The sequence below is a fragment of the Prionailurus bengalensis genome, chromosome C1, assembly GCF_016509475.1.
Source record: "Prionailurus bengalensis isolate Pbe53 chromosome C1, Fcat_Pben_1.1_paternal_pri, whole genome shotgun sequence".
NCBI classification, from domain to species: domain Eukaryota; kingdom Metazoa; phylum Chordata; class Mammalia; order Carnivora; family Felidae; genus Prionailurus; species Prionailurus bengalensis.
In genome coordinates, this window is record NC_057345.1 from 9,510,982 (window position 1) to 9,525,155 (window position 14,174).

The 14,174-nt window shown below is 49.8% G+C and overlaps 1 protein-coding gene across 1 annotated transcript in view; it reads right to left on the reverse strand.

Annotated features, from left to right (window-relative positions):
- Nucleotides 1-4,834: 4,834 nt before the first annotated feature.
- LRRC38 (leucine rich repeat containing 38) overlaps nt 4,835-14,174 on the reverse strand; it is a 36,687-nt gene continuing 27,347 nt past the window's right edge. Inside the window, exon 2 of the mRNA XM_043573795.1 lies at nt 4,835-6,344. Within this exon, the coding sequence (XP_043429730.1) occupies nt 6,088-6,344 (257 nt within the window). The 3' untranslated portion in view covers nt 4,835-6,087. The remainder of the gene's footprint in view (nt 6,345-14,174) is intronic.

Sequence of the window (14,174 nt, forward strand, 5' to 3'; positions counted from 1 at the left end):
AAGAACAAAGCTACCTTGTTGACTGCAGGCACATGAAACCCACAGGGGTCTGCTTTGGGGTGGTTTTACCATACAGGGTTCAATAGACCATTTTTGCAAATAATAAATTACTTAACCCTCAAGGCTACTGGGAGCCACTAAAAAGGAGTTTATGGCCAAGGCCCAGGGCTGGTGGCTGGCTCAGCTGGTGGTGGCGGGATGTTAAGGAGACTTAGAGACTTGATATGCTCCGGGGTCCAATTAAATTTAATAGCGTTAGAAAAAAACACCCGCCCCCAGCCGCTGTTGGAACCTAGAATTCGTGTCTGTAACTTTGGCCATCTGAGCCTATAGGGACATGGCAGGGAGTGGGAGGAAGGAAGAGGAGGAGGGGGAGAAGGGGGTGGCTGAAGCATGGACGTTCAATGCAAACCTTCTCTGTGGGTGGTGAACGCAACTGGTGTGCGTGCATTTTTCATGCTTTCTGTACAAAGGCTGGTGTGGGTCAGCTCTGCAGAGCAGAAGCAGTGTTGGCCCCTAGGGCCACAACCGGGGCTTGTGGCTGCCCTTTGCTGCTGTGGTACCCAGGCCCCCCTGTAAGAATCCATGAAGCCAGGACAAGAGTAAAAATACCCTTCACATACCCACATCGGAACCGTTGTATGTCATAAATGAAGATGAACTGATAGAGAAGTGTTCCACCCAGCTACCTTGGCAGAATTACCTTCTTAATGCTTGGAAAACCAGCTTCAAATGATTCTTGCATTCCTAGAAATCTGCACCAGAACGTGGCATGTGGGGAGAGCTGAGCTATCTAAGACCTCCCCCGTTCTCTTCTATCCTGTGCCTCCGGGGGTCTTGTGCACACTTACATGGACACTCCAGCTTGCACAGCCAACCTCTGTTCACACACCCTGCCAACCTCTACTGCCTGGCCACTCGGTCCATCCTGGCAGAGGGATGGTGGGTGCAGATCATTTGACATTGTTTGTGCGGGGAATTCTGGGGTCCTGTGTTTCCAGAGAATGTTCTAGAAGAGGGCATTGGTTTTGAGTGAGTATGTACCCTGTCCCCTACAGATCCTTCACTCCAGGGGGAAGAGCTCAGAGTAAGGCAGGGATAGGACCCTCTAAAGCGCTGGGGCCCCAGGCCTGGGGTCAAGGGCTATACTGGGGGTACCCGCTGTCATCATCATAAGGTGAATTCATCTGTGATGCCTGCCAGAATCCTGGTCATCAGACATCAAGGAGAGCAAGACAATGAGACAAGATGTCTTGGTGGTTTTGACTCTCCGGAAGGGGTCTGAGACATTAGATTCGAGACTCCAAATAAATTCATCCTGGTTGCACCCAGCAAGGGCAGCCACTCTTCCTGGGGCCCAGCACACCGCTCCGAGAAGAGCGCCACCCCGGGCTGTCCCCATCAAGCCGGCTCCCACTGGCCTGAGAAGGGCATGCAGTTGGGTGGAGAGAGAGTGAGCGGTGGTCGGCGCCCTGTGGCCAAACTCCACTCCCTCACGGGCTGTGTCCTGCCAGGCTGGTTACTCCCAGGCCCAAACCAGTTCTCTCAACGGCCACGCAGAGGCGATGGGTCTGTAAAAGGGGAAGTGATAATGGTACCTGTGTGTGATGGTTTGCTTCCTGGGTCAAGTTGGCTGGTGCTCAGATGTGCGGTCAAGCGTTACGCTGGATGTTTCTACAAGGGTATTTTTAGCTGAGATTATTTAAACCGGTAGACTCTGGGGAAAGCAAATCACCCAGTCATGATGTGGCCTCGTGGACTCAGTTCCATTAAGTGGAACTAAAAGGGGATTATACAGGGGACGGTGTCCAAACTTGAACTGCAAGATTGGCTCTTCCCTGGGTCTCCAGCCTGCCAGCCTGCTCCATAGATTTTGCACTTGTGAGCCTCCACCATCACACGGACCAATTCCTTAGAATAAATCTCTTTCTCTGTCTATACGCATCCTATTGGTTCTATTTCTTGGGGAAACCCGGATGAATACACTGCCTTACAGGGGTTGTGAGTCGCCTAATGGGCCTCGTCCAGCATCTAGCATAGAATGTTCTCAATGCACACGAACTATGATCGTAACCAGGAGCACAGGCCTCCAAGCCCAAATGTGAATCTGGTCTAGCTCTGCCAGGTCCTGTCACCTACCCACCTTCTCTGAGCCTCAGTTTCCCTCATCTATAAACTTGGGATAGTAGCAGCTCTCCCCTGGAGTTATAAAGAGGTTTGAAAAGAGCTTATGTTGGTGGTGTTCCTGGTATGGCGCATGGAATTCTTTTGTTTGGTCTTTTAATCAACATGCATATTGGTTGTGCCACCGCTGTGTGCCAGGCACGGCTCTGGGGACACGGACAGCCCGAATCCCGGCTCTTGGGGAGCTCCTGTTCCAGTCCAGAGAGGTAGACTATAACCACGTAAACAGGTGGAACAATGTCACATCATGGGTACGTGCTGTGCAGAAAGTTGCACGAGGTACTGTGCTACTCTGAGGAGGTGACATCTGAGACACAATGACACTGAGACACAATGATCTGACAGCGGGTATTTCTGGTGCAGGAGGCCCTCAGTCGGTATGTAGCCTTGTCCTTGTTGCTGTTAGTTATAACCTGAGACCCCACAGCCAGCCAGAGATCACTGAGTCACTGCCTCTTGCTTGTGCCACTGTCACTTCTTGAAAGGCATTTACCCAGTGGAGCCGGGCCTCCCGGTCAGTATATATTTTCTTGGGCTTGGATGTCCCTCCCGTCCCCAACGTCCTGAGCGTTTCACAGGCTTTATGTCCGGGCAGTGATGGTTTCAGCTGGTAATATTTTAAAGCCCTTCTTCCCCAGAGTCATGTTCCTTCCAAAACTCTGGGGTGCAGCCAGCAGAAGTGGGGGTTGATCTGTGCCCAACGAGCCCTTGGCTGTCCCTCCCCCACTCACTCGTTCATTCAGGAAATAACCATGGGCCCCTGTGCCATGCAGGGCTTGTGCCTTCTAAGGAAACAGCTGACTCTGTTGGCCACGAGGGGTGAAATAGACTCATTAAGTCTCATTAAGACTCATTAAGTCCCACTGGAACCCATCAGACCAAGGCCGTGGTACTAATTTCACAGCCCGGGGCACCAATTCCCCAGGATTCTGGGAGAAACAAGTTGTAACTTTGGCAGGGGCCCAGTTGGATCCAGGGCCTTTAGCGGTGTCCCTGGTAGGGTGCTTGTGGGGGTGGGGACCGGACCCTGTGACAACAGACAGCAATTCTGACCCCACACAAATCTCAGTGAGTCCGCGGCCAGGCTGGGGAGGTGCTGACGTTAGACTGTTTTGTGCCTCACACTCTCAGCCTCCGAGCCTGTGACACACACCTCTGCCATGGTCTTTTCCCTGTTCTCAGGTAGCCCGGTGTCAGTAGAGTCCCCTCCCCTGACTGAGCACCTTCTCCGTGAGCCTTCATTCACAGGAAGGTGCTGGAACCTGGAATTCACGCAGCACCTAACGTTCATGATGACTGCCTTCAGGCTGCTCATACAGTTTTCTCCAGGGAAGTGGTACCTGGGCTGAGGGGGAGCCCACAGAGGTGGCTCCTTCTGGCGCTGGGGTGCAACGGAGCGTGTGAAAGATGCTGCCCGCCTGCCCAGTGACTCTGTGACAAGACAGCTCCTGAGCTAGTGGTCTCCCCTGGGGCCAACAATGCTGGGGGCCAGACAGGGGCCCGAGTCTCCTCCAGGGGGAAGGGGGAAGAGGAGTAGAGAGATAGAAGAAGAGAAGAGAGGGAGGGAAGGAGGCAGGATTCAGCTTGAAGCTACCCAATGAGACCTTCCCTGATGTGAGGGTTAGTTTCATGCATCAACTTGCCTGGGTCCGGGGTGCCTGGATATGTGGTGAAACATTATTAAGGGTATGACCTTAAGGATGTCTCTGGATGAGAATAGCATTGTATCTGTAGACACTGTAAAGCACAATGTCATCCCCAGTGTGGGCGGGCAGCATCCAATCCATTGGGGGTCTGAAGAGAACAAAAAGGTGAAGGAAGGGAGAATTACCCCTGCCCCCCCCCCCCCGCCACAAGCCCCAGCTTTCTCTGTCTGCCTGACTGCTTGAGCTGAGTCCTCTCCTGACCTTGGACTAGAACGGAGACCAGTGGCTCTGTCAGTTCTCAGACCTTTGGACTCAGACTGGAACTACACCACTGTTTTCCCTTGGGTCTCCAGCTGGCCAGCAGTAGATACTGGGACTTTGCAACTTCCATATAATGTGAGTCAATTCCTTATAATCTAGATGGATGGATGGATGGATGGATGGTTGAATGGATGGACGAGTGGATGGACAAACAGTAATAGATATATAGAATACATATCCCCTGTGGGTTCTGTTTCTCTGGAGAGCCCTGGCTAATATACCCATTCACCCATTCTTGTATAGCTTCTACCATTACTCTGTTGCAGGACCTCATTTCTTTCTTTCACGGTGCCTATCACCACCTTAATTACAGTTCTGTCTACCTGCTTGTTTTATGCTTCCCCCGCAAGAACAGAGGCCAAGAGAGGGGCGCCTGGGTGGCTCAGTCAGTTGAGCATCCAACTCTCGGTTTTGGCTCAGGTCGTGATCCGGCAGTTTGCAGGATCGAGCCCTGAATCGGGCTCTGCCCTGAGAGCACAGAGCCTACTTGGGATTCTCTCTCTCCCTCTCTCTCTGCCCCTCCTCATCTCTCTCTCTCAAAATAAATAAATAAACTTAAAAACAAAGAGGCCAAGCGAGCAGGGGCCCTGTCTTCTTAGCGCACACCCACGCTGCCCAGACCAGTGCCTGGCCCTTAGCAAGCGACAGTGGGTCTTTGTGGAGGCAGAGATGGGAGGGAGCAATGGAGGATAGAGCACATAAGGAATATATTAGGAGAAACAGTGGAGAGGTGGTTCCCAGAAACACCCAGGGCTTCTCTCAGGCTCCCTCAAAGTCTCAGTCCCCAGCAGAGTCCAATGCTGCTGACACCGTCGCCCTACATTAACCCGCCAGGCACATGACGTGGCTTCATATTATCTCTGAACCCAGCGCCGTCTTCCACATCCAGGAAAACACGGCCTGTCACAAACTATGCTCCAAGGAAATGTAACACATACCCTAAGGCCACTGATGGAGGTTTCTCAGAGGCCAAATCTCTGGTGGTTGTTTGTTTGGTTGGTTGGTTGGTTTTTTTAGCATTTTCTTGGTCCAGCACAACTTGCTTTGTGGAATCCTGGCCTCGGGGGAAAGTTTACCACAAGTTCTGGAGGTGACAAGTCTGGACCCGTGCCAGCACAGAGACCAGCCAGGCATTAGCTGGCTGAGGAGGGATTCCAGTGGTGGGGGGGCTGGGGAAGGGGCCAGGGAAGGGAGACAAGTGGCTGTGTTTCAGGGAAGGAGTGATGGGGCACAGAGGCCATGGAGACTGTATACAAGACGGACCCTTCTTCCTCTACAAGTTGCTTCCTCTCGGGCTAAGGACAGGGTGTGAGCTCTGTCAGGAAAAGTCTTCCTCACCTGCTCACCAAATTACAGCAACAAACGCCCTTTGGCCAGATCTTAGCTTTTCCCTCGGTGCCACTTTAGCCAAATGGGGATCTGTCCTGTGGACCTCTAGAGGCTGCCGAAGCCCTGTACGGCAGAAGTCCACTCCAGGGACAGGGCCCTGGACGTGAGTCCCTGTCTGAGCAGCTGCATCCCGGGATGAAGAGGCTGCTGCTCAGTGTCCCAAGCCAGGCCAGAGAACAGATGCACAAGCCAGCTCGGTGGTCAGAGCTGCAAGCGTCTGCTCCCCCCGGCTTGGGGTTCAGGGTCAGCGGGGAAGCCTCTCTCTACCCCATTCTCGAACCTCAAGCCAAGAGGCAGGTCCCTCCAGAATCCTTCCTGGGCTCGTCCACCCCTAAGGTCTTAAACTCGGAGATGGGAGGTCCCAGCGGGCACCTGGGGTGTGTGGCCAGGTGCGCAGCCAGGTGCACGGCCAGGTGCACGGCCGGGAGCAGGTGCTGCTCTGGGCACCGTGGGTTGACTGCTTCCCACTTCCAGCTTCCCCTCTTCCCGCTAGGCTCGGAGGGGAGCCCCGCCTGGGCTCTGGCAATCCAGGAAGGGAGGGGGCGGCTCAGTCGTCCTCATCCTCGTCCTCCTCGTCTTCGGTGTCCTTGTTGGGGGCACATCTCTGGAAGCACTGCACCACGGTGGCCAGGAAGAAGCTGGAGATGATGGCAGCGATGGACACCGCCACGCCCGAGAAGATGATGATGAACAGGTCCGTGAGCGACAGGCTGAACCTACACTCGCTGAAGCTGGCCTCGGACAGCTCGTGCAGGAATATCCTCCTGTTCCCCAGGGGCAGAGAGCACTGGATTTCCTCACGGCCTGTGAAAGAGGCAGGGGGAGGGGTGAGAGAGAGGTCTGCAGGGTTGCCTAGAAGTTGGCAAGGCGAGTGCTTACCGAGTGCAGAGCAGGAGTGTTCCCCCAGAACGGAAGAGGGGAGGGGATTGATTGTATAAGCTTTTTTTTTTGTTTTTTAAAGTCCCAGAGTAACCACCATGAGAAAATCCGAACGCCTTGGTCTCCCCTGCCCTGCTCTTAAGGTGTGGAACTCTAGGTTTTGAACCACTCAGATGGTGACAGAAGGGGAGATTCAAGGTCAGGGCCTCTGTAGACCTTCATCCAGACCTGGGTACTATGTGGCCTTGGGGGTGGCGGGTGGAGGAGGGGCCAGTGCAGGGGGAGGGGAAGGGGGGTGACAGTGCCCATCCATACAATACGCTCCAGTGGGCAACGTCACTGCCCCAATCTTCTCCGTCATTGTCCTCAGGGCACAAACAGGGTTAGCACAGCACTACCCCAGAAGGGTTTTCCTGCGACAGGAGTGGGGAAAATAGGCTATCTGTGAAGGAGGTCTTCAAACAGCAGGTACTGAAGCTCCTGCGAGGCCTCCATGTTCTTCACAGCCACCTGAAGAGTGCTTTAAGATGTGAGTTCCCCTGGGGAGTTTGAGAGCTTCCGGGACATCCACTCCAGCTGTGCCCAGAGGAGCCCTTGTTAACCTCTGGGTTATATATTGAGGGCCCCCTTAAGATTTCACTGGAAGAGTGTTTGGCTCATTTAAAAAGGAGTTTCATACCCTCCAGTCCAGAAAAACAAGGCATCTGAGTACGTGTGAGAAAGTGCTTTAAAACAATAACCATGAATGGGGCGCCTGGGTGGCTCAGTCGGTTAAGCGTCCGACTTTGGATTTCAGCTTAGGTCATGATCCCAGGGATCAAGCCCCACGTCAGGCTCTGTGCTGAGCATGGAGCCTGCTTAAGATTCTCTCTCTCTCTCCCTCTGCCCATCTCCCTCACTCACATGCCTTCTCTCTCTCTCTCAAATAAATAAATTTAAAAAAACACAATAACCATAAATGCTAACTAGAACTTACCATGGGCCAGATGCTGTTCTAAGCACTTCACATACAATAAGAATCCTCATCATGCCATCAGGGGAAGAGGGAGAGACAGCTATGAGGATTGCAGGTGGGTGAATTCTACACCCTCTGTTGACTCAGTAAGCCCAAAGGAAAACTTGCCCAAGGCATGATAATCTGAACACCATAAGGATGGGTCTCCAGATACTCGTTTATTCATTCAACACACATTTATTGAGCGCTTTATCCTGTGCCAAGGGATTGGTGATAAACAAGGCCAAAAAAAAAAAAAAAAAAAGGCCCCTACACTCAAAGAGTATCAATTCTAGAAGACAGACACTCATTCATGCATTCAAAAAACGTTTATTGAGTATCTACTATATACTTGGCCCTGGGGATACAGCAGTGAACAAAACCTAATGCAGCTTAGGTTTAGACAGTTAGTGAGTAGATCAAGAAACACATAAATGTTAAGATGACACACTAGCATGAGAGGATGAGTGTCTGGGACAGAGGACTGTCTTTAGATGGGTGTTCACGGGGTACTATTTTAGTAAAGATCTAAAGAATGAGATGGAACAAGTCATGAAAGACCAGTCTAGGCAGAGGAGACAGGAAGTTGGCAAAGAGTTTGGTGTTTGGGGAACACCATGTAGCCAGGGGCAGAAGAGTGAGCAAAGGGGCATTTAGTATGAGCTGAGGTGGGAGAGGTGAGCACGGCTGAAGATGAAGCCCCCAGCTCACCAGGGTCTCCAAATGAGTATCATGAACAGAGGCCCCACCTGTACCACCAACCTGGACCGAATTGTATCCCCCTGAAATTTAGATGTTGAAGACCTAACCCTCAATGTGTCTGTAATTAGAGATAATAATGAGAGATAATTCAGGTTAAATGAGATCAGAAGGGCGTGGCCCTAATCTCATAGGACTGGTGTCCTCATAAGAAGAGGAAGAGACAGGGGGCGCGTGGGTGGCTCAGTCAGTTAAGTGTCCGACTTCAGCTCAGGTTATGATCTCACAGTACATGAGTTCAAGCTCCACATTGGGCTCTGTGCTTCAGATTCTGTGTCTCCCTCTCTCTCTGCCCCTCCATTGCTTGTGCTCTGTTTCTCTCTCTCAAAAATAAATAAACATTAAAAATTTAAAAAAAAGAGAGAAGAGGAAGAGACATGGGTCACCTGGGTGGCTCAGTCAGTTGAATGTTCAACTCTTGATTTCGACTCAGGCCATGATCTCAAGGTTGTGGAATCAAGCCCCACATCAGGCTCTGCACTGAGCGTGGAGCCTGCTTAAGATTCTCTCTTTCTCCCTCTGCCCCCACTCCCATGCTTGTGCATGTGTGCTCTCTCTCTAAAATAAATAATTTTTACAAATTAAAAGAAAAAGTAGAGGAAGAGATCTCACTCTCTCACAGATCTCACTCACTCTCTCTCTCTGCATGTGCACGGAGGTAAGGCCATGTGAGAACTCTGCAAAAAGGTGGCCACCTACGTGTCAGGAAGAGAGGCTTCACCTGAAACTGACCATGCCAGCACCTTGATCTGGGACTTCCAGACTCCAGAACTGTGAGAAAATACATTTCTGTTATTTAAGTCACCCAGTCTGGGGTATTCTCTTGTGGCAGCCCTAGAAAACTACTACAAACTCTCACTGGACATGAACAAAAGATAAAGACTCGTGTGAGTAGTCAGCCAGCAAAGACTGTTTGTTACCAAGGGTAATCTACACATCCTGACTGATACACAATATGAACTATATACAAAGTCGAGTTACTACCATGATTTCACAAACTTCAGGTACAAGAAAGTGCTTAATATTAAAATCCATAAAGATATCAGATCATCTGTTTCTGATCTGGAAGAGGGGAGAAAAATAAAGCAGTAGAAACTAGGACTCATACTGCACTTACTATGTGCAAACACTGTTCTAACTGCTACATACATACTGACTTTTAATTCTTGCAACAAGTTCATGAGGTAGGTGGTACCATTATGCCTGTTCTATGGATGAAAAAAACTGAAGCATCAAGAGTTTTCACAGCTTGCTTTTAGCAACACACCTTCCCGGAAATGTGAGGACACCATTGCGGTGAGGACACTGCAGGACACTTACCTTTGGCTTCCTTTCAACTTTCAGGAAAACCTTCAACTCCTCTCTTTTTCAGTGCCTCCAGGTTTCAGAAAGCTGGCCCTCAACCCATCTCCTGAATTGTCTGAAAGTCAGAATGATCTTTTCACATCTCACTAATTAACTGGCTTCTGTACTGCAAAGAGCAGCTTGCTAATTGCACGGCAACCCAGTGACCACCCTTTGGGTCTTTATTTGCATATCTTTCCTTCCCCAGCTCAGAAACAGAGGCTTCCTCCCTCCTTGGGTCTTGGCCCACCTTTTCTGTAATGTACAGCCAACCCACTGGGGCTGATGCTCTCCTCCCCATGGGAGCCGTTGCCTGGCAACCAGCCTTACAGCACCTCCTCTCCCTGATTCAATGCCGACCTTATATCCCCAAGGGATTAGCTGGACAAAACTCTGTGTCTTTCTCCAGGTATGCTTGACTAGTTTTTGACTTTCTTTTTCTGAAAGAAGCCAAAGTTGGTTTTTTTTTAACATATGAAATTTATTGTCAAATTGGTTTCCATACAACACCCAGTGCTCATCCCAAAAGGTGCCCTCCTCAATACCCATCACCCACCCCCCCCTCCCTCCCACCCCCCATCAACCCTCAGTTTGTTCTCAGTTTTTAAGAGTCTCTTATGCTTTGGCAGAAGCCAAAGTTTTGTTTACTTCTTATGAGCATTTTAAATGCATTTGAACAGAATAGGAGAACTTGAAGACAGAGTTATATTGGGGTTCCCTTGTAGACAGTTTTCTTCAATGGAAAAGTGGGAAAAATCCACTGACCTGCCTCTTCTAAACACCTCTTCCCCTGAGCCAAAGATGTTATGAACATAAACAAGGTAGACGCGAATGGACTCCATGAAACACAGACAGTTTCTAACTCTAAGATAATACAGTAAAACCCTGGATTGCGAGTAACTTGTTAGAGTGTTCCGCAAGACGGGCAACATTTCTAGTAAATTTTAACCTCATAAATGAGCGATGTCTTGCAATACAAGTCGTATGGGACATGATCATCATGTCACATGATCACGACTGAACCAATGGTTCTTGAAATTTGTTTTGATATACAAGTGCTTTGGATTACAAACGTATTTCCAGAACAAATTCTGCTCGCAAATCGAGGTTTTACCGTATTTGTAATCTTCAAACCCGCAACGGGTCACTGTTATCTAGAGAAACTTTCCAGCAGTCCCTGTCTTCAATAAGCCGTATTCACTGGAAAACAACCACAACAGAACAACACCAGCCCACAGCACCTGCTGTTTAAGCCCACCCTTGGCCTGCCAAGACTCCTTGAGTCAATTCCGGTTTCTACGATGTTTTTTGTGCCTTGAGATTAAGCTTGGCATTTTTACAAAGTGACCCTTTTAGAAAATGTCATCTCACATTTCTCTGCGGCTGGAAGAAACAGGCTTGTTTGCCAAATGTCACATGCAAACCCACCAGGGGTAAGGGACTCTGGAACCACAATTGATGGAGCTAGCACGATAAGATACACTGTCTTCATGGGTTTTCGTAGCTCAGGAAAGGCAGAGGAATAAAAAAAGTCAAAGAGCGTTAGCTGGGCAGACAAGGCCCAGGAGAGGGGGCAGGGCATTGCTGCCAGAGAGAGCGTTCTGGAGACGCGTTCTAGGCAGGCTACAAACTCAGGAGTCACGGTAATCTGATTTTGGGGGTCCCGTCCCCTCTTCTCCCCTGCAGGATCTTACTCTACACCAGAGCTTCTCACCCTTGACACTATTGATATGTTGCATCAGATCATTGTTGTCGGGGGGCACCTGGGTGGCTCCGTCGGTTAAGCGTCGGACTTCGGCCTAGGTCACGATCTTGTGGTTTGTGAGTTCGAGCCCCGCAATGGGCTCCATGCTGACAGCTCAGAGCCTGGAGCCCTGTTTCAGATTCTGTGTCTCCCTCTCTCTCTGCCCCTCCCCTGCTCATACTCTGTCTCTGTCTCTGTCTCTTTCTCTCAAAAATAAACATTAAAAAATTAAAAATATATATATATATACACTTGTTGTAGGAGAGCTATCCCACATGGTACAGGACGTTTATGAGCATTCCTGCCCTCTACCCACTAGATGCTGGTAGCACCCCACCCAGTATGACAATCACAAATGTCTCCCAACAGTGCCACATGTCCCCTGGGTGGGGGGACTAAAGTCCCTCTGGTTGAGAACTTCAGGTGGAAGTGCCTGGAAAAGTAAGTTACCTTCTAAGGCAGGGCTATTATTCGTTGCTGAGCTTAGTTATTAAATGGCTTTCTTTGATTCGGGCATGAAACAAAACAAGCAAAGCTTTACGCTAGAGGCTATGAAGCACACACGAAGAAGAAGAAGAAGAAGAAGAAGAAGAAGAAGAAGAAGAAAGAAAGGAAAAGAGGAAGGAAGGAAAGGAGGAAAGGTGGGAGGGAAAGAAGGAAGAAGAGAAAGACACAGATCAGGCCTCAAGGACTTTAGGTCTAACAGGAGGGTCACCAGGACAGGGTGAGTGGAAAGGCGGGTGGGCATGGGCACATGAGGGAAGGGAAGGAGTCGCTGGGATGTCCCTACTTGATTTGGAACGTTCTCCCTCCTTTCCTGACCCGCATCTCTTCAGCTGTCCGAGTTAAGAAGAGCAGATAAAAGCCAGCACAGATACAGCACTGTGTGTATGCTAGGTGATGCAACTGGGGTTTTACACCTGTCAGCTTAGTTAACCCTCATGCCAACCCAATGAGGGACCTACTGTAATTATCCTCATTTTACAGATGATGAAACTGAGGCACAGAGACATCAAGTGACTTGCCCAAGACCACACAGCCAGGGAACGACAGAGCTGAGAGTGGCCCCAGCCAGTCTGGCTCAAGTCCACACTCTGACCACTACCCTGCCACACCCACTCTCCCAGGGCTGCACAGTCCCACCCAGCAACTCAGAACAAGTTCCCTTTGGGCAGGCTGTCTCTTAAAGAGACTCTCTAGAACTCTCCAGCAACCCTCCTGTTCCCACGCCCTGACCTAGACAGACTGGAGAAGTCTCCCTCGTCAGGAGATGGGTTCTGAAATGCAGACGTGGAGGGACAGCCTCTCGTGAGTCTCAGAACAGACCCCCGGCTCATGGTCATGAGCATGAAATAAAGGGATATCTGAAAAGCTCCTAACATGGCGCCTGGCCACCATTTGTGCTTGAAAAAAAGTGTTAGTTTTGTTCAGATTTTCAAGGTTTCAAATTGTGCCCACACCTGACTCCAGATATCTGAGGAGGGTGCTTGCATTAGTCAGGGTTCTCCAGAGACAGTTAATAGGGTGTGTGTGTGTGTGTGTGTGTGTAAAGGGATTTATTATAAGGAATTGGCCCCCATGATTATGGAAGGTGACAAATTCCCAAATCCACAGCCAAGAAGCTGGAGACCCAGGAGAACCAAGGGTGTAGTTCTAGTCTGAATACTGGCTCAACATTCAGGAAGAGACGATGTTTCAGTTCAAGTCAGAAGGCAAGAAAGAAAGAACTGATGCCCCAGCTTGAGGCCATCAGGCAGGAGGAGCTCCCCCCTATTCACAGGAGGGGAGGGCCAGTGGTTTTGTTCTAATCAACTGATTAGATGAGGCCCACCCACCTTGGGGAGGACCCTCTGCTGTACCCACTTTCCTGGTTCAAATGTTCGTTTCATCCAAAAACACGCTCCTGGGCACACCCAGTAATGTCTGCCCAAATATCTAGGCCCATCACGGTGCTCTCTGTGCTTTTCCTCAGCAACAAGAGAGAAGACATTTTTCTCATCATATTAGTCTGAGGTGGAAATTGAAACGAAATTGTCTTCTGTCCTCTACTTGCTTGGAATAGCTGCCAAGAGGCGGAAACGGCTCGGGGTTTAGCATTGAGGAGAACGGACAATCTGCACGCCCAGAACCATTCTCCGTCTACAGAGGGGGTGGCGGCTTCTCCTCCTTCATCTTCACTCTAACCTTCTCCTCCTCCTCCTCCCTCTCTCCTCCTCTTTCTTCCCCTTTGTACTTTTCATTGTGGCCAACTCGACACGACACAAAGCTTACCGTTTTGTTTATAAGTACACAATTCAGTGCCATTACGTATACCCGTGATGTTGTACAATCATCACTACTCTCTGTTTCCAGAACTTTCTCATCCCCCAAACTCCGTGTCCAAGAAACAATAACTCTCCCCTTCCCCCTGTCTCCCTCATCCTACTCTCTGTCTCTATGAACTTGCCTACTCATATACACGAAATCATACGATATTTGTCCTTGTGTGACTGGCTTCTTTCACCAAGCATAAGGTTTTTAAGGTCCCTCCATGTGGTAGCACGTATCAGAATTTCCTTATTTTTTAAGCGGAATGGTCTTCCCTTGCAAGGATACACCACATTTGTTTGTCCATCCATCTGTTGATGGACACGGGGTTGTTTCCACCTTGTGGCTACTGTAAATACTTCTGCTGTGAACATCGGCATATAAAAAGCTGTTGGGAGTCTCTGCTCTGTTCCTTGGGATATATACTCAGAAGTAGAATGGCTCGATCATTTGGTGATTCTACGTTTAACTCTTCGGGGAACCGCCATGCTGCGTTCCACAATGGTGGCACTATGTTACATTCCCACCAGCGGTGCACGAAGGTTCCCATTTCTCCACGTCCTTGCCTACGCTTGTTATGTGACATTAAAATAATAATAATGGCCAT